Here is a 25,464-nt window from a genome sequence, read left to right on the forward strand (position 1 = left end):
ATCCAACCTCTCTAAGAGTTTATTAGAGATAATACAGCGTTGGGAGTTTTTAAAATACAGTTTTTTTTACAAAATAAAAAGAAAAGAAAACAAAAGAAAATGAAAAATAGACTAGACAGCAGCTTCTCCTTGTATAGGACAGACTACACAGCACAGGACAGCCCCTCTCCTCTCCCGCTTTCACAGCTCCTGACATACAACACATCTGCCACAGCATCTACAGTAACTTCCACATCAGTGTGCGTAGTGTAGAGGAAAGTGCATGGTTAGGAATAGGATAAATACGGGGATACACCTGATAAGACACTTTTCACTGGAGGATTCTAGTGGGAGACGAGACATTGCTCCCTCGATTGCATATCTTTCTTACTGTTTGGTTTCTGATCCAGCTTTGTGCGTTTTTGTGTGTGTGTGTTTGTGTGGAGAAGAGAAGGGCTGCGGATCTGACGTCCTCTAAGTGTCCTACTCAAACAAGAGCTCTGGCTGTACACAAACGCTTTCAGGTTCAACTGATGTCTATTCAGTCATAATCCCACCCACCCAGACCCAAAATATACAACGCTTTTAAATGTACAATGCTTTACAATCATTCCTCAGGAGAGATGAGCAAGGCTAGACTGTGTGTGTGTGTGTGTGTGTGTGTGTGTTTGTACGAGTACTAGTGTGCATTAACACACCTAAGTCACCAGTTTATTCATGCTTGTCCACACTGGTTGTGCGTTCTGGTCCTGATAGGTAGATCTGTCATTAAGAGAAGATAAGGGACTACATATCCCAGCATTCCCTCATCTTCAACATGCCAGACAGGGCATGTGAGCACCTTGGCAGCAGGGAGAGGCTGAAGTTTGCAGTCCACTCAAAGCCGTCACTCATTTAATCTGCTACTATAGTTTTGAACCAAGTGGTTTTGGTACCTCTGTAGTGAGCGGACTGGTTTTTTTTTAGGTGTTCTGATACTGGAGGTGCAGGAGACGTCCTCTCAGCTCCAGCTGCTGCTCTGGAGCTCTTCTCTGAGCCAGGTAGGCAATGCCTGGCCCAGCCGATTCAGCAGCCGCAACAATTCCAGGTTATGCTCCCGGTAGTACTCCGTCAGGAAGGCACGTGTCTGGGAAAGACACAAACAGAGCTGTTTCAGGAAACCTGCAGCTTATAACTGTTGTGTGTCCTAACTAAAAACAGCCTGTAGCAATGACTATGTTTGCAATATAGAACATCCTAGAGTACCATTGCTTAAATGCTTAAATTTACCTGCTACAGTTTGTGTTTTATAACAACTACTTCCCAGAAATGATTTCAAGTAGTGGTCCACAAATTAAATAAAAACATTAGAAAATTTAGTTATTAAATTTAAAATGTATTTAAAACAATTAAATCTATTTAAAAACAACTTCCAAAGTGGTATTATTATTAATACAACTATAAACTGAATTATTATAATTGTATTATTATTATTAGAAATATAATATAATAATATAAATATAACATTTTGCAACTAGAAATGATTAGTTCTATAATTATCAAATTATAACTTATATAAAAATTCCAAATGTTTGATTATTATTATACCAAATTTGTTATTAACAAAAATAATTGTTATTTTTGAATTTGTGTTAATTCTATTAATGTTATTATTATTAGTGGTAGTAATATTACATATTTGTAATTACATTAATATAAAATTACAAATTGTTTGGATTATTATTATCAATATTCAAATTGCCAAAAGCAGCTTTTCCACTGCCGGCCCGACGGTGGAAAAGCACCTAAAGATTCATGAAGTGGAATCTGCTGATTATTTTAACAGATTTGTTTTTGTGTACATTTATTAATTGTTTGTTTGTTTTCACTAAGAAATTTTCCATATGCATTTTTTTCATTAAGCAATAAACGAAAATATGACAAATAGCCTAGAATTGCACAGAGAACCCTGTGTGTCCTATTTAATTCTACTTGCAATGAACCAAACACGCCTCTTGTATTTTACTAGTTGAAACATATCCAGTGATATATGACACATGACTATCCGTGTCTGTGTGAGGTCGAGCCCATCACTTCACACTGCCGGTGAGTCACATGTCTATAACAGCGTGTCCTTGCCACTGGCATCGTTCAGAAAGAGAGAAAGCTATATGAGGGAGGAGAGAAGAGAGGAGACTATCATCTACCTCAGGGGCCATTTCAGGATATTTTCTGCCTTTACTCTTCCCCAGACACTTAGGACGCCCACCTTCCAACCTCTGACACCAGAATCCTTTACCTTCATCAAAGCTGCAAAACACACACAACACACAGTTTTATGCAAGAATAAGATTATTCACAGGTGTTCATTAACGGAGTGAGGTGATGTGTAAACAGCGGGACTCACACGAGGGCCTGGGTGTAGTTGAAGATGGGTGTGACCCCCAGGAACCGCTGGATGCCGTCCATCACCAGGACTGGGTTAGATCGGAGCAGAGTGCCGTCTACAATATGGAGCTAATGTGGAGGAGTGTTAAATAAAGAAAGCATTAAAAAACAAAAAAACAAATAGAATTGCTAATGTTTTGTCTAACATTTTTCAAAATGTTACTGACATTGACATTTCAAACTAAAACTATTAAAATTGTTAATTTGCATAAAGCTGAAATAAAATAAAATACAAATATTAGGTGAAAAACTTAAAATAAATGAAAAAAAAAAAGTAAAACTGATATAAACAAAGCTAAATAGAATTTAAAATGAAACAATTAAGATGAAAACGGAATAAAAATCTGAATAAAATCTCACTCAAAATATGAATAAACAGAAAAAGTAATGCTGTTAAAAATCAAAAACTCAACTGGAAAGGACCTGACAATCATACACTGATAACTAGTCTACCTGTCTGGCCTGGTAGTGCATAAGCCAGTGCTCTAGATGTGTGGCGTAAGTCCCGGGCTGAAGGCTGCGGTTCTGAAGGGTCAATAGCTCTTTAGATGCAGAGGGACCTGCTGTTACAACCTCGTGGAAAGTGTGGTTTATTGCAGCGGGGTCCTGGTGAGCTCGCTGATGCTGACAAGACATAAAAAAAACACAATTCATGTCATAATTTCTATGGTGAAAGAGAAGGGTGGAGGCAGATTCGTGGTTAAGATAAATTACATCTGTCTAGGACGTTTCAGACAAGAACTTCTACTTCCTGCTGCCTACAGTATATAAGGGCTGCCCTATTAATGCATAAAATGACTAATAGGAAGAAAGTGCCTAGAAAAAGACTATGGCTGTCACAAAGACTTATATTTTCTGAGTCACTCCACTAAAAGAAAAAGAAAAACAAAGATCTGGAGGATGAGAGAAAGCTGTAGAGTACCTGATACCAAGAGTAGGCTCTGTCGGCTGGGTTGATAAGCACTGCTATGACCTTGGCTCTGGGCAGCAAGGCAGCAGCCCTCTTTGGAGCAACCTCTGTGTCAAAGTAGTTGGCACTTTTTTCAAACATGAAGTCTGTGCTGACATTCGAGGGGAAGGGGAAAAAGTCCATGTACCTGCAAAAGATTAAGACACTCATTTAATAAAAATATGCTATAAGAGGCTACAATCACAATGTTTCTATTTCCAAATAAACCTAGACTGTGAGAAGTCTTTCATTACTGAACACTGTAAATTATGTCTCACTATTACAATTATTTTTTTAACAGAGGGATTGTCCTGTAAAAAATGGATCTATTAGGAATTCAATATGAAACCCAGACAGTATTACTAATATAATAAGGTGGAAGGGTAATACAACATATAACTAATGGTTTGTGTCTGCTACATTGGCTGGGAGAGAAACTGTTGTACTTTGTATATTACCAGTCAATGCCATTATGGTAATTCTGCCCGTTAAAGAACTGGATCTCCTCAAAGGTGACCGGGCTGGGGAAGTTGCTGGTGATGGCAGGGTGAAGGGTCAGAAAGGAGTGCAAAGCTGTGGTACCTGTTGCCAAAAATAATCAATATATCAGATGCAATATCTAGGTTGTATTTTGGACCTTTTTTATTCAGTTAAAGGATGCTTATACATCCTGTTTTCGGCCGAAGTCCATAGTAATCGATTGTCGAGTTCACACGCATAGGTTTAGTTACCTATGATCATGCGCGTGAACTCGACAATCGACTACTGTGGACTTCGACCGAAAACAGGAAGAAAATACAGGTATGTGCGCTGGCTGAAATAACATCATTTTTATTAATATCTTTCACATATACTGCAGTCAGATCCACCCGTGTAAACTCTGAAGGAATCTCTGAAGGAATCACATGGCTGGGCACTTGTAATGACACATTAAGGATATTAAGAGGCTAAAAGCTGGTTTAAAACCGCCAACAGGGTGCAAATTTTAAAAAGAGGATAACACGGTGTAGGCAACACTGATTTTTGTCGTTGTTCTCTGTACTGACAGCACTCCAAATTTACAAAAAAAATTAGCTCGATGTAAAAATTGACTGGAGTTCTCCTTTAACCTAAGCAGGATTTTTGATTTGAGTCTGGAAACATGTGGACTTACCCGTTTTCTGTGGGCCAATAACCAGAAATTTGGGAAGCCTATCACAGGTCTTCTCTTTGGACCAGATGTCTTTATGTCTCTTGTCATGACAGGGGTTCTGAATGGATGAAAAGATGAAGAAAACACATTTTGATTCCATTCATTAAATATTACAGTTTTAATTATTATCATTATTATTATATAATTTATAACACTATTTTATCATTTTAAATAATCATTGTAATTAATGTGTCACAAATGTGATGCTCTCTTACCTGCCATAGGGGGTCCATCTCCTCTGGAAAGATCTGGAAGTATTTCTCGGCTAGTTCCATTGGAGGTAAAGTCTGTAGCCGTACGTTGGTCCAGCACTGCACAAACTTCACAAGAGACTCAAAGGTATAAAGACCAAGCCGATCATTTCCGTAGTTTGACAGATGAGTCATAAAGATGCTGATCTGAGGGTGGAAACAACATTATTTACATTTAAGTTAATTTGTTTCTTTTTTAAATAAAAGCTGTGGAAACATCTACTACTTTCATTATGAAGATCATAATCTAGTTTATGTTTCCAGCTGCTGCACTAGCAAACACTTCAGGCGATAGGGCCGAACACAAACAAAAGCACACAGTGCAAGGGCAGGACTCTGTCACCAAAAAATATACACTCACTCCCATTCACTAAACACACACACATGCACAAACACAGAGGAGAAAACAGCACAAATACAACTCACAGGGTTTAGGAGGACAGTGAGGAAGAGTTCTCCTCCACGTATGCTCTTGTCCAGCTCGTGAGAGCCTCCAGGGTACTCATTATAGAAGATAGTGTGAGTAAACAGGCCACATGTCTGCCTGGGCAACACCTGCAGACAGAAGAAGGTTAGAGACCTGAACAGACAAGCCTCAATTCTGCTTCAGTCACACTCCAAGAATGGCCAAGACAAATGTATTAGAAGGAATGAAACCGCCATAAGTCACTTTATCTGATGATGGTGGGCGCAATTTGAGATCAGGCTACAAAAACTGCATTATTGTGTCTAAATTCATAAAACACAAGCAGAATGAATCTCTAAATTGTTTATACAATCCTTATCAGATAAATTGTTGCATGCAATTGAATTATGTAAGATTTACACAGAAAATCATTCTACTTGTGTTTTATGAATAAAGGCCCTTTGACACCAAAATCAACACGATTTTTTTTCTTTTATTCAACAAGGGTGCATTAAATTGATCAAAAGTGACAGTAAAGACATTTACAATGTTACAAAAGATTTCTAATTCAAATAAATGTTGTTCTTTTGAACTTTCTATTCATCAAAAAAAGAAAAAAGAAAAAAAGTTGTTTCTACAACAATATTAAGCAGCACAACTCTTTTCAACATTGCTAAAAAATATTTCTTTAGCACCAAATCAGCAAATTAGAAAATATGCGTTTGGCTGAAAGATGGTTTACTTGGTTTCTGTCCTCTTTTTTTGTATCAGATCATTGGGCCTTACAGTGAAGCAGCATCTTTTTACCTTTATGTCACGATGTATGAAGCCCCTGCGATGGCGTGCTGGCCTCAGGTGTGGATATTCTTCTGTGCTGGTCACTGTGATCCCCCACACACTCTTCCAGGCCTCGTACAGCTGGCTGTGTACGGGATACACCCCTGAATGATGAGGGGCCACAGCGTACCCCATGTCTGTGGGAATACCATGCTCCTGTAATGGCAAGAGACAAACAAACGCTTGAGATGATCAATCACAAATCCACTCACCACTTGAAATTCACTCGTAATTGCACTGCCAAGACTTATACGGTGAATGGGAGTAGAACAGAGGAGAAAAGTCGATAAGAGATGCATTAGAGACACCGTTAACAAGACATGTCATCAGGGCGTTTGCGAGCAAGAAGCTTTTGATTATGTTTCTCAGCAGAGGCAGTCTATCAAGAGGCATAGTTTTTTTCCAACACCACAGGAGGGTGGTAGACAAACACATCCTAAGATGAGCAGAGGGCTTTACTTCAAGTCAAAAGCGCCACCTTTAAGAGCTTCCTCCTCTCGCGTGTGAGTATGTGTGAGCACAAACTGTGAGATCCATAAGCCCCGGCTAAGAACGGCCCTTTGCAGGCTCATTAAACCTTGATGAAGGAGCTGTGTCTTCTTCATTGAGCAGAGAGCAGGAGAAGGCATATGTGTCAGTGTCTGCTCTAAAGACAGGATGTGACAGAGGGATTAGCGAGAGGAGGAAAGGGCTGGTTAGTATTCACGGCGCACTCCCTCTCTCTGTCTTTCTGCCTGCGGTCCATATCCCACTCCAATGACCATCATTACACCAGGGTGGGCTCGTTTCAACAGGCCAAATTCACAATCTCCTCAGCGGATGCACACCAAGTCAAGGTCAAAGAGAATCCTACCGATCCAATGAAAAAGTGCTAATACAAATCTATAATGAAATACCAACATGAGATAAAGCAGGCGGGCAGAGAATCGATACTCGCATCTCTGCGACAGCAGCAATAATGCCAGTAAATAGTGACACAATGATGAAGGAACAAAGCGTGCTCCCCTGTCACAACAACACATGAGAGGAAAAAACTAATTTGGAAAAGATCGAAGAAACCACTTTTTTGTCACATTTTTTCTATGTAAAAATGATTTTGCCTATCTAAGCTTAATATTTCAAGAAAACTACAAGTAAGAATTCTGTAGGTTGGCTGAAGAGTGTAAACACTTAAAACATTAAAACAATGGAGTACTATTAAGGATGGGATCATCTCCAGATAGAAGTGATGGAGTGTCTGGGAAAAAACTATTTTGGTAACTTTATTACTGAAAATCAATTTGAAACTGTTAGTGGCATAGAAATCAATATTTCAGTTTTGAGATACGTTTCACCAACTAACCTGTGCAAACTGCATGTTGAGTCTCATTTGCTCCGCCAACACGCTGCCATTGTGGAAGAGGTGAGGCTGCATGTGACTCCACATGTGTGGAAACCACCAGAACTCATGCCGGTGCTGTAACAGCATGTCATCACCGTCATCCTCCTCCTCTGTACCTGCAAACACACATATACATACTGTTGAAGTTTAATAGTAAAGACATTTGGATCTTAGAATGGCTTAAGACAGTAAAAATGTGTTTGTTTGTTTGTGCTTATGTAACAAAGATCCATTTTGTGTTTTTGTAGTCTGAACAGGAAAAAAAGTTTAATACTTTGTAAGTTGTGCAAATGTGATTGAAATCACTTTTCACTCTCAGTTTGCACTAAATTTAGATTTTTCAAGGTTTCCATAAAAAATATTAAGCAGGACAACTCTTTTCAACGTTGATAATAATAAGAAATGTTTCCTGAGCAGCAAATCAGCATATTAGAATGATTTCTGAAGGATCACGTGACACTGAAGACTGGAGTAATGGTTGTTGAAAATTCAGCTTCACCATCACATAATAACTTTATTAATAAATATATTTAAAAATATAAAACAGTGTAAACAAATGCTTAGAGTCTTAAAAGACAACAAAAGAAGAGAAAAAATAAGTACCTGCATGGTAGAACTTTCCAGAGAAGCCAAGATTGAAGGTGAAGTTGGGAACTAGCGTCCGTAGTTTATTCTGTGTGTTGAGCAAAGCCTTGAAATTGAAGAAGAGTTATTACTTTAATAACATGCTATCAAAGTCCTGTCTTAAATCTGTGGAATAAGATTAGCAATTTGCCAAGAACAACAAAAAGATCATCTGACGTTACCCTGAGCTGTGCTTGAAGGCAAAAACATCAACAGTGATGTTAAAACGAATCTCTCCGCTACCTTAACAAATGTATGCGCTAAAGTCCCCAACAGATGGCAGTGTGGTGCCTATTCAGTCCTATGAAGAAATGACTAACTTTCAGGCCGTAGGCCAGATAGACAGAATGAGTGGGATGTGAAATATACATTTGCATTCAAATCTCCTCTACCCACGGGCAGGTCAGACGTGCCGAATGAAGCTGCAGCCTTAACATCAATCTAAACTCATCCTTGTGAAATGAACACATTTCATAACTTAGCATCACTGCGCACATCTAGCTAATGACGGCGCTGTGAGGCTTGAAATACAAAATGATCCTGCCATCAAGCCCTTCAAACTCTGAGAGTGATACGGGGGTATAAGCGAATTACAGCGCTGTTCCAGCACAAATCAGACGGCGGGGAGAGATAGTGTCGCTTTCCGCACAAATCTAACACAAAGCTGAGCCGATAGTTGCAGCAATATCACAAATCAAGATGAGCTGCTGGGGAGAGAAGGCTGCTGCTTCGCCATGAAGAGATGGCATCTTACGCTGATTTAAGAGATGCCGGTGTCCCTGAGTATGTGTATCCAATATTTGTTCTACCTTGAGTGTGTTTGCTCAGCATGAAGGCATAATCCTGCAGTTTTTATGGCAATCTGCGAGCTGTCCAAGACTGCAGGGTGGATAATCAGTAGTGCGAATCAACTCTGACAGTTTGATCAAAAGAATCAAGTTAAAATAAAATGATGTTTCCCTTTAAAAAAAGAAAATGTGGTATTTCTTTGGCGATCAATAACTTTGATCAAAGTTACGACAGAGAAAGGGAAACAGTCAATATGGCCAGGGGTCAGAACAAAGCTTTTGCCACTTTGCCGTCACAAATAGACTTAGCTCAGCACTGCAGCAACATTTTCATACCTGAATCCTATTTTCTTCCCATAGCCAGTCTGATTATCTCTAACAGACTCAAGATTGTTCTTAAGACAAGATTCAGCTCCTGCAGACAGATTGACTGCATGCACAGCAATGTCGGCAAATTCAGCAAAGGGAACACATTTGGTCAGTGGACAAGGATAAAATATTCATTCCCATACAGATATTCTCTTTTCCCCGTACAGCTGACAATTATATAGCGCTTTTTACAATACAGATCGTTTCAAAGCAGCTTTACAGTGATAACAGGAAAATAATGCAACAAAAGTTTGTTTCGGCTGTACAGCAGATCTAGAAGCAAATAGCGTCATAGTCCAGCTTAAGTAAGTTCAGTGTTGGTTCATTTGTTGCAAAAACTTTATTCATTTAGTTAAAACAGTGATGTCATCGTTCAGTTCTCATATAATGGTGTCAATGCAGACAGACCAACAATATTGTTGAATATTACTAGGCAAGACAAAAGCCAGAGGCTACAAAGGCGACTCAGTGGTGACATGAAGTCTCTAAGTACATTTGATATGTCAAGAAGCTCATATTTGCAACAAACTGTGAAAATTAAAGTATAAAAAATACATTGCTATTATTATACAGTAGTAATCAGGGTCTAAACTTAACCAATTGAAAGTAAAAACAGGCTTTGAAGTGTAAAAGTTATCAATTGAACTAGACAATTTTTCATGTCTATTTATTTGTAAACTTGAATTTTAGATTCAAATAAAAAATTAAATACATTTAACAAATATATATTAATACATAATTCCTTCTTGTTATGTTTAAGTGGCACTCTATATTTCACATCACTGAACAACTCAGATTTGTCATCAGAAGTCTATTTAAAAGTTTTTTTTTCTTCAGAACGCCATCTTGCTGATACATGGAATATGACCCACATTAAAAGAACAAAATGAAAAAGAGGACACAAACAGTGTTTTTTTTTTTTTATAGGTACCGTTTCACTGAAGACTGTCTCAACTTGTTCATTATGTTGTCAGTATCCCCATGGACCTGTACTTTTTGTCACAAATATACAAGCTAAAACACAGAAATAATCTGTGCAAATGACCAAAAAATTCTAATACAATGCACATATTGTGTAGGGGAGAGCGGGGCACATCCTAACACTTTTTGACTTTCTCAGTTTGTGTAAATCCCCTTGGGGTTCAGAGAATTTATTTTTTTCCCACATTAATTTCAATTAATTATGTGGTTTTGTTTCATTAATACAGTGTTTTACTTTTTTTCTTTATTTAGCCCCCACAAAATGGAACTGAAATGTGACATGCCATAGGTGGGGCACATTCAACATGACCATATGACAGCTTAAAATGTAATCTGATATGTTATCCCACCTCAATAGCAGCACACAACGGTACATCGTACCTAACAATTATATTATTTATTTTCTGTAAATGCAATCATATATAAAGTGATCGATATTTTTTTTTTACGATAGTGGCATCTAAAATTATTAAAAAGTTATTATCATGAAAATAACGTAAAGTGTTAAAACATCTTTAACTTAAAACTAAAATTTTAGGGCAATAATTAAAAATAATAATAATAATAATAATAATAATAATAATGATCTTAGCTTACATTTATTATTTATTTAGCTTAAATAATGTTTTTTTCTCATAAATCTCATTAAGGGACAATTACAGTTGCACCACCTGACATTTACCTGACTTTTGCAACTAATTTTACATTGAATAGGCTAGGCTTCTACTTGGATGCCTGTATTAGCTTTTGCCTATGCTAACAAGTTCATACATATAATTAATTTTTTTTTTAATACAATAAAGAAGTTTATGATAAAATAGCATTTTTCTAGTTTTATATCATTGTTGTACCACCTGACATTTAACCCTTGTGCATTGTTAGAATTTACATCCTTTCGTTATGTTTGTGGCTGAAAACAGCCACTACTTTAAACTGCTGTAAAAATGTATCAGATAAATATTTTTTTCAATTTTTTTGGCATTAATCTATTAATCAACCTCAGTCCTGCTCAAAAATATTAAATGTTTAAAAAAAATTCAGGATTTTAACTCTTTAATTGCCAAATTCGTAAATGATGTCACTGATTTGGGGAAAAAAAACACACAAAATTACTCATTTTCAATATAAAATGTGATTGTGGACTGGATTTTTTTTTACCTTTTATCACAGTCTTGGACATGTCAAAGATTAGAAACAACATTGGTTTTGATGCATTGTTAGTTTTTGTGCAGCATCAGATTTTAACTTTTTCTCCCTTATTTACTGTTCGTGGCTGTTTTTGCCCCATTGACTTCCATTATAACCACATTTTTTGATTGCAAAGCCATGACACCATATAATCATGCATTTTTGATTGTTGGTGGTTTTCCCTGTTGGGAAGAGGTAAAATTTGTAATTTTTACTGTTGATAACCGGGTGGCACCATTAACCCTTTAGATAGGCCTGTGCCAAAAAAAGCTTAGTTTCTGGCTTTTACATGGAGTTATATGGAGTATAACAGCATAATAAAGTGTGTGTGTGTGTGTGTGTGTGTGTGTGTGTGTGTGTGTGTGTGTGTGTGTGTGTGTGTGTGAACTCACCTTGATGCGTCTGAGAAAATCAAAATATGCACCTCAGCTCTCAGAACTGCATGGAGTAAACAAAAACAAAGTAAGTGTATTTATGCACCTGCTGCCTTTTGATGGTGAGAAATGCAGACTAAACAAAAACAAAGCAAGTGGATTTAAACGCGTGCATGCAAGCCTGCTGGTCATTTGATGGTGAGAAGAGCAGCAAGCAACATGAGAAAGGGCTTGACTTGTAGTGAAGTTTTAGAGATGATTATGCAGCCTGACCCTTCCAGCGAGCTGCAGGATGTTTCGTCTTCTCCCTCTGACACCACAGACTCAGGAGAGTCAGATCCTGATTTGGATGTGGCACCCTCATCATCCACTCTAGCTTCCACTGAAGGCGAGGAGGATTCGGAGGATCCTGGATCTGGGTGGATTGGGAGAAACGGCGAAGTGTTGTTTTCCACTAACGCGGAGACAACTCTCTTTCTTCAGCCTGCCAGTGGCGTGACTCCAGGGCCGACGCGCTATGCCATCACAAGGCATAGTCATACATGTTTGTATGACTGTACAAACATGTATGTGTTGACGCAAGTCATGCTGACAATGAGGTCAATCATCTCCTCCATAAAAAACAGATTGAACACGGAATCCATGTTCTGGACCCTTGCGAAGGCATAGCGCGTCGGCCCTGGAGTCACGCCTCTGGCAGGCTGAAGAAAGGGAGTTGTCTCCGCGTTGGTGGAAAACCACACTTCGCCGTTTCTCCCAATCCACCCAGATCCAGGATCCTCCGAATCCTCCTCGCCTTCAGTGGAAGCTAGAGAGGATGATGAGGGTGCCACATCCAAATCAGGATCTGACTCTCCTGAGTCTGTGGTGTCAGAGGGAGAAGACGAAACATCCTGCAGCTCGCTGGAGGGGTCAGGCTGCATAATCATCTCTAAAACTTCACTACAAGTCAAGCCCTTTCTCATGTTGCTTGCTGCTCTTCTCACCATCAAATGACCAGCAGGCTTGCATGCACGCGTTTAAATCCACTTGCTTTGTTTTTGTTTAGTCTGCATTTCTCACCATCAAAAGGCAGCAGATGCATAAATACACTTACTTTGTTTTTGTTTACTCCATGCAGTTCTGAGAGCTGAGGTGCATATTTTGATTTTCTCAGACGCATCAAGGTGAGTTCACACACACACACACACACACACACACACACACACACACACACACACACACACACACACACACACACTTTATTATGCTGTTATACTCCATATAACTCCATGTAAAAGCCAGAAACTAAGCTTTTTTTGGCACAGGCCTATCTAAAGGGTTAATGGTGCCACCCGGTTATCAACAGTAAAAATTACAAATTTTACCTCTTCCCAACAGGGAAAACCACCAACAATCAAAAATGCATGATTATATGGTGTCATGGCTTTGCAATCAAAAAATGTGGTTATAATGGAAGTCAATGGGGCAAAAACAGCCACGAACAGTAAATGAGGGAGAAAAAGTTAAAATCTGATGCTGCACAAAAACTAACAATGCATCAAAACCAATGTTGTTTCTAATCTTTGACATGTCCAAGACTGTGATAAAAGGTAAAAAAAAATCCAGTCCACAATCACATTTTATATTGAAAATGAGTCATTTTGTGTGTTTTTTTCCCAAATCAGTGACATCATTTACAAATTTGGCAATTAAAGAGTTAAAATCCTGATTTTTTTTAAAACATTTAGTATTTTTGAGCAGGACTGAGGTTGATTAATAGATTTATGCAAAAAAATTTGAAAAAAATATTTATCTGATAAATTTTTACAGCAGTTTAAAGTAGTGGCTGTTTTCAGCCACAAACATAACGAAAGGGTAGTAAATTTGCCCACAGTGTACTGTTGAGTTTTTGAAAAATTTCAAAGCATTTTCCCAAAATATGTGTCAAAATAAGATTTGTCACCAAAAATCATTCCATTTGCTGAAACACAGAAAAAGTTATAGCCAAATTTAGACTCAAAAATACCCCATAGTGGATGAAAACATCCCCAACAGCACATAAGGGTTAAAGTGTACCAACCTACCCATACTTGAAAGTAGCTAATTTTATCAGTATTTGAGAGAGATCTACAAATCTTTTCAGTCTGCCACAAAGATCAAATGGGGTCTTTTGGATGATGCATTATCATACTTATTGTTATTATCTTTTCACTTTATAATAAAAGACGTTGTGCTACCCTGACAAATATATATACAGTTATGCCATAATATTTTATTTTGAATTTATTAAAATTAAAACACAATTTTAAATAGTTTAAATATACATTTTGGGGCTTTAAAATGCCATAAAATAATTACAATTTTGGTTTTAATTTTATTTAACAATTGTAAACAAATGTTTTACATAAAATAATATTTATTATTTGAAAATATTGAAAATGTATTCAAATTAATTAGGTTTTATAGAATAAAATGGTTCATGTCATGAATTTCTCAAGTTATTTTAAAAGGAAATAATGTACAAAAATATATACGCCATGTCATTGACCCATATATACTATAAACGCATACAAAAAACCTTGGAAATATATTAAAAAAAAATCATTGCTTTATTAAAATAAGTAAAGCAAAACAGAGTTTCATGATCATTAATTTAATTTGGAACAACAATGCCAATCAGAACAAAGCTAATTATGTCTTCTGTACAGGAAGAAGAGCAGTGAACTGTGTGTACGTATGTGAATAATGTATGCAATGTGTAGCGAGTAGGTGGAAATAAGCTGAAAAAGCATATGGAGTAAGAATAGATGCGATCAGTCCACCATTAGACACAGTTTGTTTGAGTTTGCTATACAGCACCACTGGCTGAGGTGATTACAGCCCACTTGTTCAGCTTGAGGCCAGGTGGCATGGCATACATCACCATACAGAGCTGGCAAAACAACAACAACGTAAACAACTCTGTGGGTGGATAATCTGTCTGTTACACACATATTCCTGAAAATCATTTATGCTATCTGTGGAAAATAGAAGAACATGAATGAACTAAAATCCATGTCCTTGCTCCAAGATAGTGTCCCCAGTAACCATTATGATTAAGAATGACTGTAAGAGAAAAACATATGGAAATGAGATGCTACAATGCTACACATTCTTTCACCAGTAAATAATAAATAGCAGTGGTTGTGTAACAGGCTGGGTTTTAAGGGATGTTCGGGGCTAAATACAAGTTAAGCTCCATCAACAGCATCTGTGTCATGCTGCCAATTACCACAGAAAGTAATTGAGTCATCCCACAGTTTGCAAAAACAAAACATGTTGACAAAAATGTACTTACAATTAAAGTATATGGGGCAAAACACAGCAATTGCTCCATAGAATTCTACTTTTAGTGCACAGATGCTATTGTTAGAGATTACCTTGCATGCAGTGGTTTTCATACGGAGGTACTGGATGGATAAACTTTTAGAGACGTTTATACAGAAATATTAAATATTCCTTTACATTTACTGCAATTGAGGGCATGCATCACAATATTAGTTTATGTGAAAAAAATAAATAAAAAAAAAGGTTTAACTCGATACAGTTTTCCTTACAACTTACCAAAGATCCAGTGATCCATGGATATTAACATGCAGCAGAAATCATGTTTCCTGACATTTATGTGCCTGATTTCGACGTCAGGGAAAGCAAATTTGCCTGTGAACGCTTTATATAAATACAATATATATAGGTAGGTCTAAATCCGAGTGCTTACTTATATCGATGTTATAAATATCATCATATCGTCCAGCACTAAAACTTGTATAGTTTTTGTCAGTGTTTATTTAAAAACATCCAATTATGCAGAATATATGATGGTAAATATTTAATTGATAAGTTGTCAATAAAATATATAACAATACAATATATAGGGTATGATTTTACAACTAAATTCAGCATACTGACACAAAATGATCACTGCAAATCCACCTTTTGCTGCCTGGAGTCCATTTGCTTCTCTGTTCTGTAGCTTTCGGCAGTCTGTAAAAATATAGGCCTCAGATTTCTTGTCAAATCTAGTTGTTCAGTCAATCGCAAAGCTCTTTCCCGTTTTAGATGTGTTTTGTGTGTTTTTCAAGGCATTCATGCTAAAACAAATGCTGCCGCTCAGTCTTTTTGCCACTCAGTGGGCGTAACCGCAGTCACTCTGGCAGACGGTGACGACACACACCTATCCTCTATTTGCAAGGTATGATCATGATTCCCAACCCATGTTATACAGACTTGGCAGAAACTTAAAGGAATAGTTCACCTAAATATTTAATTTCTGTAATCATCACAGTCATTCCAAACCCTTGTAAATTTGGAGCTCGACAGCAACAGGTGCTTTTACATCCATTATATGGAACAAAGTGGTCATATTATTGTTCACAATGAAAGTAAGTCATGCAGGTTTGGAATGACATGAGGTAGAGTAAGTAATGACAGAAATAATGATAGAATTCTTGTGTTCATGCATAAGCTACTCCTCAAACAGAAAAATAAATATTTTAAATCAATGCTGATAAAAATCTACTTTTGATCATTATGCTGACGTTACAGATATCCATTCGCCATTTTAGCACGTCAAATTTAAAATTGTCAAAGACAAAAAGAAAAGTACAATTGATACAATCATCAATGTACTTTTCTCCACATCCCTTGCATATGAAACTAAATGTTGCTAACTTTGTCAAATATAATTGATGGTAAACTAATTTTGACTGACTCAGATGTTTTTGCTAAAAAACATCTTTATGTTGTCAATGCAAATGAGACATTAATTGACATATTTCTTATTAGAGCAGTTCATTTACTTTGACTATTTTCAAAGAGGATGACCTCCAGGTGGTGTCTCTCTTTGCAAGTGTATACTACACATTTATGGCTCATGAGGGTGTACAGACCACAGTCAGCAGTGTGGTTTGCATTTTGTGGAAGGCTGAAAGCTTCTACACAACCTGATGATGACAACTGGGAGGGATTCATAAGTCTGTGTAACCAGCCCCTTTGGCAAAGCCGCTAATAAATAGGAGGTTAATAGGCACATTGTCCAAACAGAGCAATTATCCCTTGCTCTAACAAGCACATTATTCTGAGTACTAGCTGTTAGCCTCTCCATGACACTACAGTGCTCAGAGCATCATCTGCGTAGTGTGTACCATGTTATCTGTTAGCCAATACATCGTTACCCATTTCGAGAACATACGTTTTGCTCGTTACGTCAACAGTTGAGATGATGAGTTTGAGAGAACAATGTGAATGCTCACAGTTAAACAACACTGAGCAGCCTAATAACTTAGAGATAGTTCACCCAAAAAATTTTATTCAAAAATGTATTTCCAAACCAGAGAAAAAAAAGAAAGTCACAAAGTTTTAAAATGTCATTGCAGTAAGTAAATGACAGAATTTTTTGGGTAAATTATCTCTTTAACAAAGATAGAAGAGACACGTACCTTCACATCTGTCACCTTCATCCGCGTCCCCTCCTTTCCCACAAATATATCATCCACGTCAACTAGCAGATGCCTCTCCAAGGACAGGCAGAGTCTTTTTCCTGTCAGATAGGCTATGGCATCCACAAAAATCAACTTATGCAGCCAAAACGACAGATTGTTGCCAAAAAGCACTCTTTGAATGCCATCGTGAAGGCCAAGGTCCTGAACTACAGTGGCATGAAGGGCTCGGTGGGGGCCCAGGTGGGCCAGTGCTTCTGAGGACTTTGTGACGGCGAGAAGCACAGGCTCGTAGGTGCTGTGGTTAGACTGAAAGACCGTCCAGTCATCACCAGGGAGTGGGCCCTGCTCCACCTCATTGGGTTTAGTGATGTACAGTAATGGGGCAGCTGGGTTGATGTGGTAGTCCCGTAGGCCCAGGTTAGAGTGCAGGAAGAGCGGGAAGCCCTTCAGCTGGGCACTGAGCAAGGAGTTCTCATTGGCTTTAAAGAAGCCGATGATGCCCACGCCGAATTCTGCGCAATATTTATCCAGCAGGTCACGATTCCAAGCATCTAAGTTGACATACTTGAGAATGTTCTCATAAATGACCAGGGCGTAGCGACCAACATCGCGCTCCATCAATGTAGGCATGTCGCCTTTGCTCGGTGCAATCTCAGTGTGGTAACGGAAGCGGCTGGACTCGAGGATAGCTACAATCTCTTGTCCGAGTTGAGAGTAAATGCTCTCCACAAAGACAAGCACCACAGGCTCCGTTCGAGAGTTATCCACCACTTTAACCGTCCTCTGCCGGCCTGTGAAAGTTGGCAGGAAAAGAGGAGCCCGTTGCCCTCCTGCTGCAGCCGCGACAACTCCACAGTCACTGAAGGGCAAAGGGGGCGCCTCTTTAATTTTAGGGCTGTTGCTGACATAGTAGGCCAGGAAAGCCATGGAAAGCAGGCAGAAGACGATGAGCGCCAGAATGAGGCGGTGGAGCTCTAGTTGCCTGACGCCCCGCACTAACTTCCACAGCCCCATGGCCACAATGCGAAAGCGGGACTGGGGAAGAGAGGGGGGCAGAGGGGCGGCTGAGAGGATGACCGTTGCAATGTTCGCAGCAAGAGGAGGACAACAGAGAGGAAAAGAGAAGGAAAAAGGAAAAAGGTTGAGCAGCAGACACCGGCACAAGCTTTGGGTCAAGAGTAGCCATTTATGCTAGGTCACCATGGCCCCCATAGTCCATGACGTGTGTCTCCGCTTTGATTGCTGCCTCTAGCCCCAGCCCCAGTCCTCCAACCAGCACTTTCACCCCCACCACGTGTTCCCTGAGTGCACTCACTCTTGGCTGGCGTCTTGGGATAAGAGGATTAGGTTTCTTGATCTCTCTCGACACTCCACCACCACTCAACAAAGGATCAGCTGTTGTGTTGCTGTGCACCAAACTTTCAAATAAGCATGTGCTTCTCGGTGTAGAGGGCTCTTTTGGATATTTTGGAGAGATTCGAGGCCGGTGCTCCACTTGCCCCGCTGGCCTCAGCAGCAAATACTCTGAGGGTGTTCACCACTAGGGCAGGATGGGGAACATGGCCCCCAGTAGAGGCCCAGCATGGACAGTACATTCACCATTGAGTCAGAACCTGAAATGGAGAGAGAGGAGAGATGCAATCAGTTCAAACATCAAACACCTTTTAAAGAGTGCATGAAGCAAGCGGAAGCAAACAGATCTTAAGCCTAGAGAATGACCAAATGCTGCATCACTCTCTATACTTCCAAGTGGCCATGTGATTTTACCATTAGTGTGACTGTTGATGCGGACCACTACATTACCATGGAGTCTTCTTTTTTCTCATGACTCCTAAAATAGTCCTGGAGCTCTTGTCCTCCAGTAAGATAGCATTACAGGTGGGATAGAGGGATCACTGACCTTTTGGATATACTGTAAGTGACCTTATGGTCACTGTTCCAGTGACTGGAACAGTTTTAAAGATGAACCTTAAACAGTACACTAATTAGAGCATGGGAAGGCAGATGTTGGGTAATTCAAAACTGTGATTGGAATGCACTGTTTGTAAACTTGAGAATATCTGAAATATTCTCCATAGGAGAGAACTAGTTAACAGTTAGATTGAGTTTCAAGGTGCTTGAGACGGAAATCATTGGATTCCAGGCACATTTTCTCATTCCTCTCCCCACCAAGAGAGGCTTTGTCAGCTTACAGCCGACTATCAGTCTCTGACATGATCAATGCTAGCCATGCTGTAACTATAAATCAGGGCTGGCACTTAAAGGATCATTTTTCCCACAGATGGACAAGCATGGCCTGTGCTTTGGTCAAAGGCACCTTGTCTAGGACAGATGATAAGCTAAGAGAGAGAAATAAAGGAAACGAGAAACATAGCATAAGGAATGAAAAGACACTAGAAAAGAGAAACTTTACTTCCACCCTCAAAGCTAATAATTAATTCAGAGAATCGTAATTTGGTAATTCACCTGTCTGAGAGATGGCAAATAATAATTGGCAAGAATAATTACAAAGAAAAAAAGAGGATGACAGCAAAGTGCTCAGCTGTATTAAATTGATCAAACTCAGAATGAACTCTACAGAAGAACACATCCTGATACGGAAACCTAGGTTATTATTAGCCTGGGAGCACTCTAACTTCACTGACCAGTTCTACATTAGTTCAAAACATACACACAATCAAATACAAGTGCACACAAACAGCAGGTTTCCATCACAACACATTGCAATTCATGAGATCATAAAGATACACTCAGATCAGTGTATCTAATTCAACATTATATTATCTGTATGGTAAAGCAACAGGGCGTGAGAGAAAGAAAGGCAGCCCTGAATCACTGAGTAGAACGGTTTCACATGGCATGTGCTGCTAAAGCCAGGATGAGAGTACTACTAAGCACTTCTCATCTCAGGAGAATAGCTTTCACATTTGAGTCAGAGAATGCAATCATGAACTATTCAGAGCTGAACTCGACCAGGAAATTATCAGGATGGCCATGCATATCTTGTGTTTATAACACTACTCTCGTCAGGAAACAAACATGCTTACAGAGTAATGGTAAACATGAGCACAGGAGGAAATAAGATGGGGGAGTGTGACTAAAGGAGGAAATAAGATGCAAAGGAGGAGAAAACAAGAACAAGAAGGAATAATAGATGGTCAAGAAAGGAGATAAGGAAAAGGCAAGCGAGGCAGCAGAAAATCACTGCTAACTAATAAGCCTTTCACTGTATTGAAGCAGAGTATGCATGTTTGAGAGTATTACATTTTCCCTCGTAGTGATAAAGTTTTTAAGGATGATGGTTTAAATCTTTCTAATTTGCTTATTTAGTGCTCAGTTATTATTAAATATTATTTGTGCTCAATTTTTAATAATTTTTCTTATTATCAATGTTGAAAGTTTTTGCTGCTTAACATTTTTGTGGAAAGATTTTTGATGAATGAAAAGTTCAAAAGAACAGGATTTATTGAAATATGAATATTTTGTAGTGAGTCCTTGCTCAATAAATGTTTATTTATTTTTTTTTAAAAGAGAAATTTTAAAAGATTTTTTAATGGTTGAGTACATTGGTTTCCATAACAATATTAAGCCGCAAAAACGGGTTTCAACATTGATAAGAAATGTTTCTTCTGCACCAAATTAGCATATCAGAATGATTTCTGAAGGATCACATAACACTGAAGACGGGAGTAATGGCTGCTAAAAATTCAGCTCTCTCATCACAGGAATAAATTATATTTTAAAATACATTAAAATAGAAAACTGATTTTTAATAATATTACACAATATAAATTGTTACTCCATTTGAGATTAAATGTAGCCTTGGCAAGCATAAAAGAGTTATTTCAAAAGCACAAAAACATTTAATTATTCCAAACTACCTGTCAAAAGTATTCATTTTTTTTAATAATTAAAAATGTGTGTGTATATATGTGCATGGAAGAGAGATATTAATATTATAGTAAATTAGCTGTCTACTAGCTACAGCAACTCGCTGACCTCCAGCAATTTGAATGATGTTGGTATGAATATGCACTCCTGACATGAGAGACACAGAGATGAAGAGAATCAGGAAATTTATTAGAATTGTTCTGTTATTAGCAACAAAATGGAAAGTCTTGCATCTATATCCTGTGGCACTACGATTTTCCTGGTAATACAGAACGGTGTTATTGTGGCAGAATGAGGACAAAATGAAGGAAGGAGTAAATGTGAGACCATGTATAAGAGCAAGACAAATGACTGATTAGACAGGGGCGTGAACAGGTGCATACGGATGTTATCACCTTGATATGACACACATACAGGCACATACCAAAAGACACACGTATTCACAAAAATATGGGAAACAATAAGCTTCCTGTGCTAATTTGTCTATCCCACACTGAAAGTTAAGGGTGGGCGATATGCCGGTAGACACGATTAACCGGTAGAGTCTCTACCGCTGTTACGCTCATGTGACTTTGTTGTGCTGCGTGGTCATGAAAGCTTATTATTTGCACGCTTTTTCAAGTGATTTTAAACCCACAAAGTGCAATAAGGAGCAAAAAAACCCCAAAAAACAAATTTTGCTATATGCACGCTGTCAGAGAGATGGTTTCTGAACGCTGTCTGAGAGACGCCGTGTGCAGATGAAGCTGCTGCTCAGAGCACGTGAGGATCGAACAGTGCTTTTATGCAGCCTAATTGGGCTTGAACAGTTAAATACACATACTTCTGTGTCAAAATGACTGTCTTTGCAAGTAAACAGTAATTTAGGTGAACGTAAACAGTTGAGAAAGAGAACGCACAAGTATATTGGATCCGTGCGTTTGGTCTCAAAGTGACAGCATCAAAATCTACCTACTGTCGTCTGTCATTAATGTTAATAAAACAAAAATAGAGAGAATCTCTCACTGCTCTTGACTGAATCACTTTTGTAACTTTAATAAGAATGAATGTATATTTAAATGTACTTTACACAGTAAAGACTATGCAGGGCTTTTATACATTTGATTACTTTGTACAATTTATGTAGTATTTCTTATTTCCAGTGCTTGGTCCATTTCATCTGTGCCTTTGTTCTATTGTAGTTAGTTTTCCTATATGTTTGTAATTAGTTTCTTTGTTCTTTCGTTATCACTGTTTGTCTTCAGTAGGCTTGAGAGTTTTTTTTTTTTTTTTTTTCTCAATGGTATCAAAAATGTTGATATCTTAAAAACGTTATTTAAAGTGATATACTGTATATCATTATTGTGAAATAAAATTACTCATATCCTGATATAAGATTTTGGTATCGCCCACCCCTACTGAGAGTGAAGCAAAATCACATTTGTGTGTCCCGTCAAGGTTGATTATGACAAAATGGGATTTACATGAAAAAGATGGGTTTAATCATATAATGGCATTTCACCGGGTTAGAACAGCATGTTAAGTGTACATCGTGAGATTACCAACCAGGAGGGAACTAGTTCCTGTGGTGCTGCATAAATTACCCCTCAAGACTGCCATGCCTCACATGACCAATATGACCTCTGATCCCCTGACCCATACTGGCTGAGCTTTTATGAGGGCCATGTGGGATCTCAGGTTTTCATCACTTCAGTTTCTTTCTGCTCTAACCGAATTACGCCAGACCAACTTCATTTTTTGAGCTGTCAAGATACAGGAAAAACCTGTATCTTGACCGCTAACAGAAATCAGATACAAACTCAAATCAAAACAGCAGCTGTGAAGTAAATGCATTAGCACTACTTTATCTATACCAAACTACACTTTTACAAATAAATAAATAAATAAAGTTAAGGCTTTGTTAGTGGTTGCCAAGGCACTGCTACACAGTTGCTAAGTTGTTTTTCGAGTGGCTTTTTAACATATTGCTATGTGGTTGCTAGGGTGTTCTGGGTGTTTGCCTAATGACCCAAGTCAAAAGAGTCCACCTCAAAGTCTCTATTATGTTGTGCTCCATATATATAGCTTCAATGGACGTCTATGTGATTTATTCACCCATATTACCATCAGTCTGCAGTCTTAGAATAGTGCAACTCTAGAATAGTGCAACAGTGATTTGAGGTTTCTTTCATTTCCTTTGCACAAATGGTGTGGGACACGTTACACACCAAATTTTAATACGTGTGGTTAGGGGTCTGTTTCAACCTCTAACCCCAACTATGTGCAAATAGTGATGCTTGCCTTGGCAAACAGCCTTAATTAGCCTACAGGAGTCATGGTGCAGTGTAAAAGTGACCAGCAGGGGGCTTCCACACACAATGCGCAGAGAATTAAGGTCTCTGGGCAAAGAGGAGGAGGGGGGCTATCATTAGGCCCCAAGGTCATATTGTATTTGAGCCACAGGTGAGCAGACCTCTGGGCATCATGGGCATCTCGCCTGTACAAACAAACAAACAAACAAACAAACAGACACACACTTGCAAGAAAACCAGACCGCTTCAATCAATACTACGTATAAAAAAAGAGCACTTTAAACTGCTACTATGTGTGGAGAAATTTAATGAGCCTGCAGCTTACCTGCTGCTACATCCAATTTTCAAGGAAAAAAAAGAGCGCTTCTACAATAACAAAACCATTTAATAACAGAAAAAAAATCTTTAGATGGATTCAATCCTGTGGGACAATTAACATGCAAATTATTTGTAGAATTTACAAGCTGTGGGGGACGGTTGAAAAAACAGCTCAGCTTATTTTTAATCAAAGGAAATGTTTTAAAACAGCTGAAGAGTGTGGCTTAATCTGAGCTATAATTTTGCATCCCTGAATTCGAGACATCACAAGGTGACAAACTCAATGCTTGCATGAACCACAAATGTTTGGGACAAAGAGATGAAGTGAGGACCCTCTCCTCAGCCTCTCTGCCCCAGCAACCCTAGGGTCAAGCCTTCCCTACCCAAACACCACAATGCTGACCGTCAAATTCCACAGGCCGCTGCCCCCCTCTGATTATTCACCATGAATAACACACCAAATAGACTCAACTCTAGTGCATGAAACGCATGCCGAACAAAAACCAAAGAAGAAAGGATAAACCCCATCCCCCCCCACCGCCATTTGTCTTCTTCGTGGCATTTCTGATTTCAGCTGAGAGGGGAAAAACAGAAAAAAATCAGAAAACTAAAAGTCAGTTCCATTTTAATCTTCCTGCGAGCTGAACTCTGTCTATCAACTCTGTGAATTTCTTTTAGTGTGGATGGAGATAAAAGAGCTTTGCTGCTTTTCATCCCATTCAGACATCAATTGGGCATATGAAGTGCGGCTAAACTACGTCTTTAAAGTGTTTGTTTTACCCGTCCATTTCTCAGAGTGCTATGTAAGAATGAGGGCAGCGGTGCTGATAAAGCTCTGCTTGTGTTTGGCTTTTGAGAACACCGGCTTCTCTCTTTCTGCCTCTCTGAAAATAGTGCAAAAACAGAATGTATAATGAGTGACTGAAAAGGAATTACCTAAACTAAGCTGATTTACTGATGTGAGTTGCATGCTGAAGAGCTCTGGCAGGATTCACTGTCGCTGGCCGCTGATAATTCTTGCAGTGCAGTTTCTGTTAATTGTGGGATTACAGGACAGCAATTAGCGAGCCAGACTTAACTGGAGAGGACAAAGAGAGTAAATAACTAACACAACTGGGACAAGCTTAAATCAGCAGTCTCCAAATCTGGGTCACAGTTTTTTATGAGAGCTACCATCTTAGAATAAGATGCAACATCTTATGGTGACAGTCACACAATTGTGTTACAAGGGTAAAATGATGTAGGGAGTCTGCTAACTTGCTGTTGTACCTGATGATTTTGGAATAAATTACTTTAAATGCACTGTATCATTGTGCTAAAAAAAAAGAAAAGAAAAGAAGAAAATAGTGAAATTACAAGGGGAAATCTACACAAGTGTCAAGGAGTCAAACAGTCAACATCCTACACGCAAACCTAGAAACGTTTGCTTTTGGACATTAATTCAAAATTTGCAAGTGTTATTCATGCAGTCTACCACATAGACTGATCAAACACTTTTTGGAGATTACAGGCTGGTTTTAGGAACTAAATGAACAGTTCCATTCACTAGACTCTATAGATACCTAGTATCTACATGTACCATAACAACACCTTTTTACCATAATGTTGAAAAAAAAAGGAGGTCATAGACAGTTCAGTAAGTTTGGTGGACAAAATGGCGAATAACAACCGGCGAATGACTTACAAGCTTATCAGATTTGGCTGTCAGTCATTCATTTGTCTGTCATATGGTCAGCTAAAGAATAGGCTTCCTTTA

At 38.5% G+C, this 25,464-nt stretch overlaps 1 protein-coding gene across 1 annotated transcript in view; it reads right to left on the minus strand.

Moving 5' to 3' along the window:
- ndst2a (N-deacetylase/N-sulfotransferase (heparan glucosaminyl) 2a) overlaps positions 1 to 25,464 on the minus strand; it is a 128,629-nt gene continuing 103,165 nt past the window's right edge. The window contains exons 4-16 of the mRNA XM_081350990.1: positions 17,206 to 18,821; positions 8,026 to 8,113; positions 7,384 to 7,538; positions 6,012 to 6,197; positions 5,225 to 5,353; positions 4,763 to 4,945; positions 4,509 to 4,605; positions 3,814 to 3,937; positions 3,329 to 3,503; positions 2,860 to 3,030; positions 2,366 to 2,475; positions 2,166 to 2,268; positions 1 to 1,105 (exon numbers count right to left, since the gene is read on the minus strand). Of these exons, the coding sequence (XP_081207116.1) occupies positions 980 to 1,105; positions 2,166 to 2,268; positions 2,366 to 2,475; positions 2,860 to 3,030; positions 3,329 to 3,503; positions 3,814 to 3,937; positions 4,509 to 4,605; positions 4,763 to 4,945; positions 5,225 to 5,353; positions 6,012 to 6,197; positions 7,384 to 7,538; positions 8,026 to 8,113; positions 17,206 to 18,222 (2,664 nt within the window). The 5' untranslated portion in view covers positions 18,223 to 18,821 and the 3' untranslated portion in view covers positions 1 to 979. The remainder of the gene's footprint in view (positions 1,106 to 2,165; positions 2,269 to 2,365; positions 2,476 to 2,859; positions 3,031 to 3,328; positions 3,504 to 3,813; positions 3,938 to 4,508; positions 4,606 to 4,762; positions 4,946 to 5,224; positions 5,354 to 6,011; positions 6,198 to 7,383; positions 7,539 to 8,025; positions 8,114 to 17,205; positions 18,822 to 25,464) is intronic.

The sequence above is a fragment of the Scardinius erythrophthalmus genome (assembly GCF_964197995.2).
Source record: "Scardinius erythrophthalmus genome assembly, chromosome: 21".
In the NCBI taxonomy this organism is placed as follows: Eukaryota; Metazoa; Chordata; class Actinopteri; order Cypriniformes; family Leuciscidae; genus Scardinius; species Scardinius erythrophthalmus.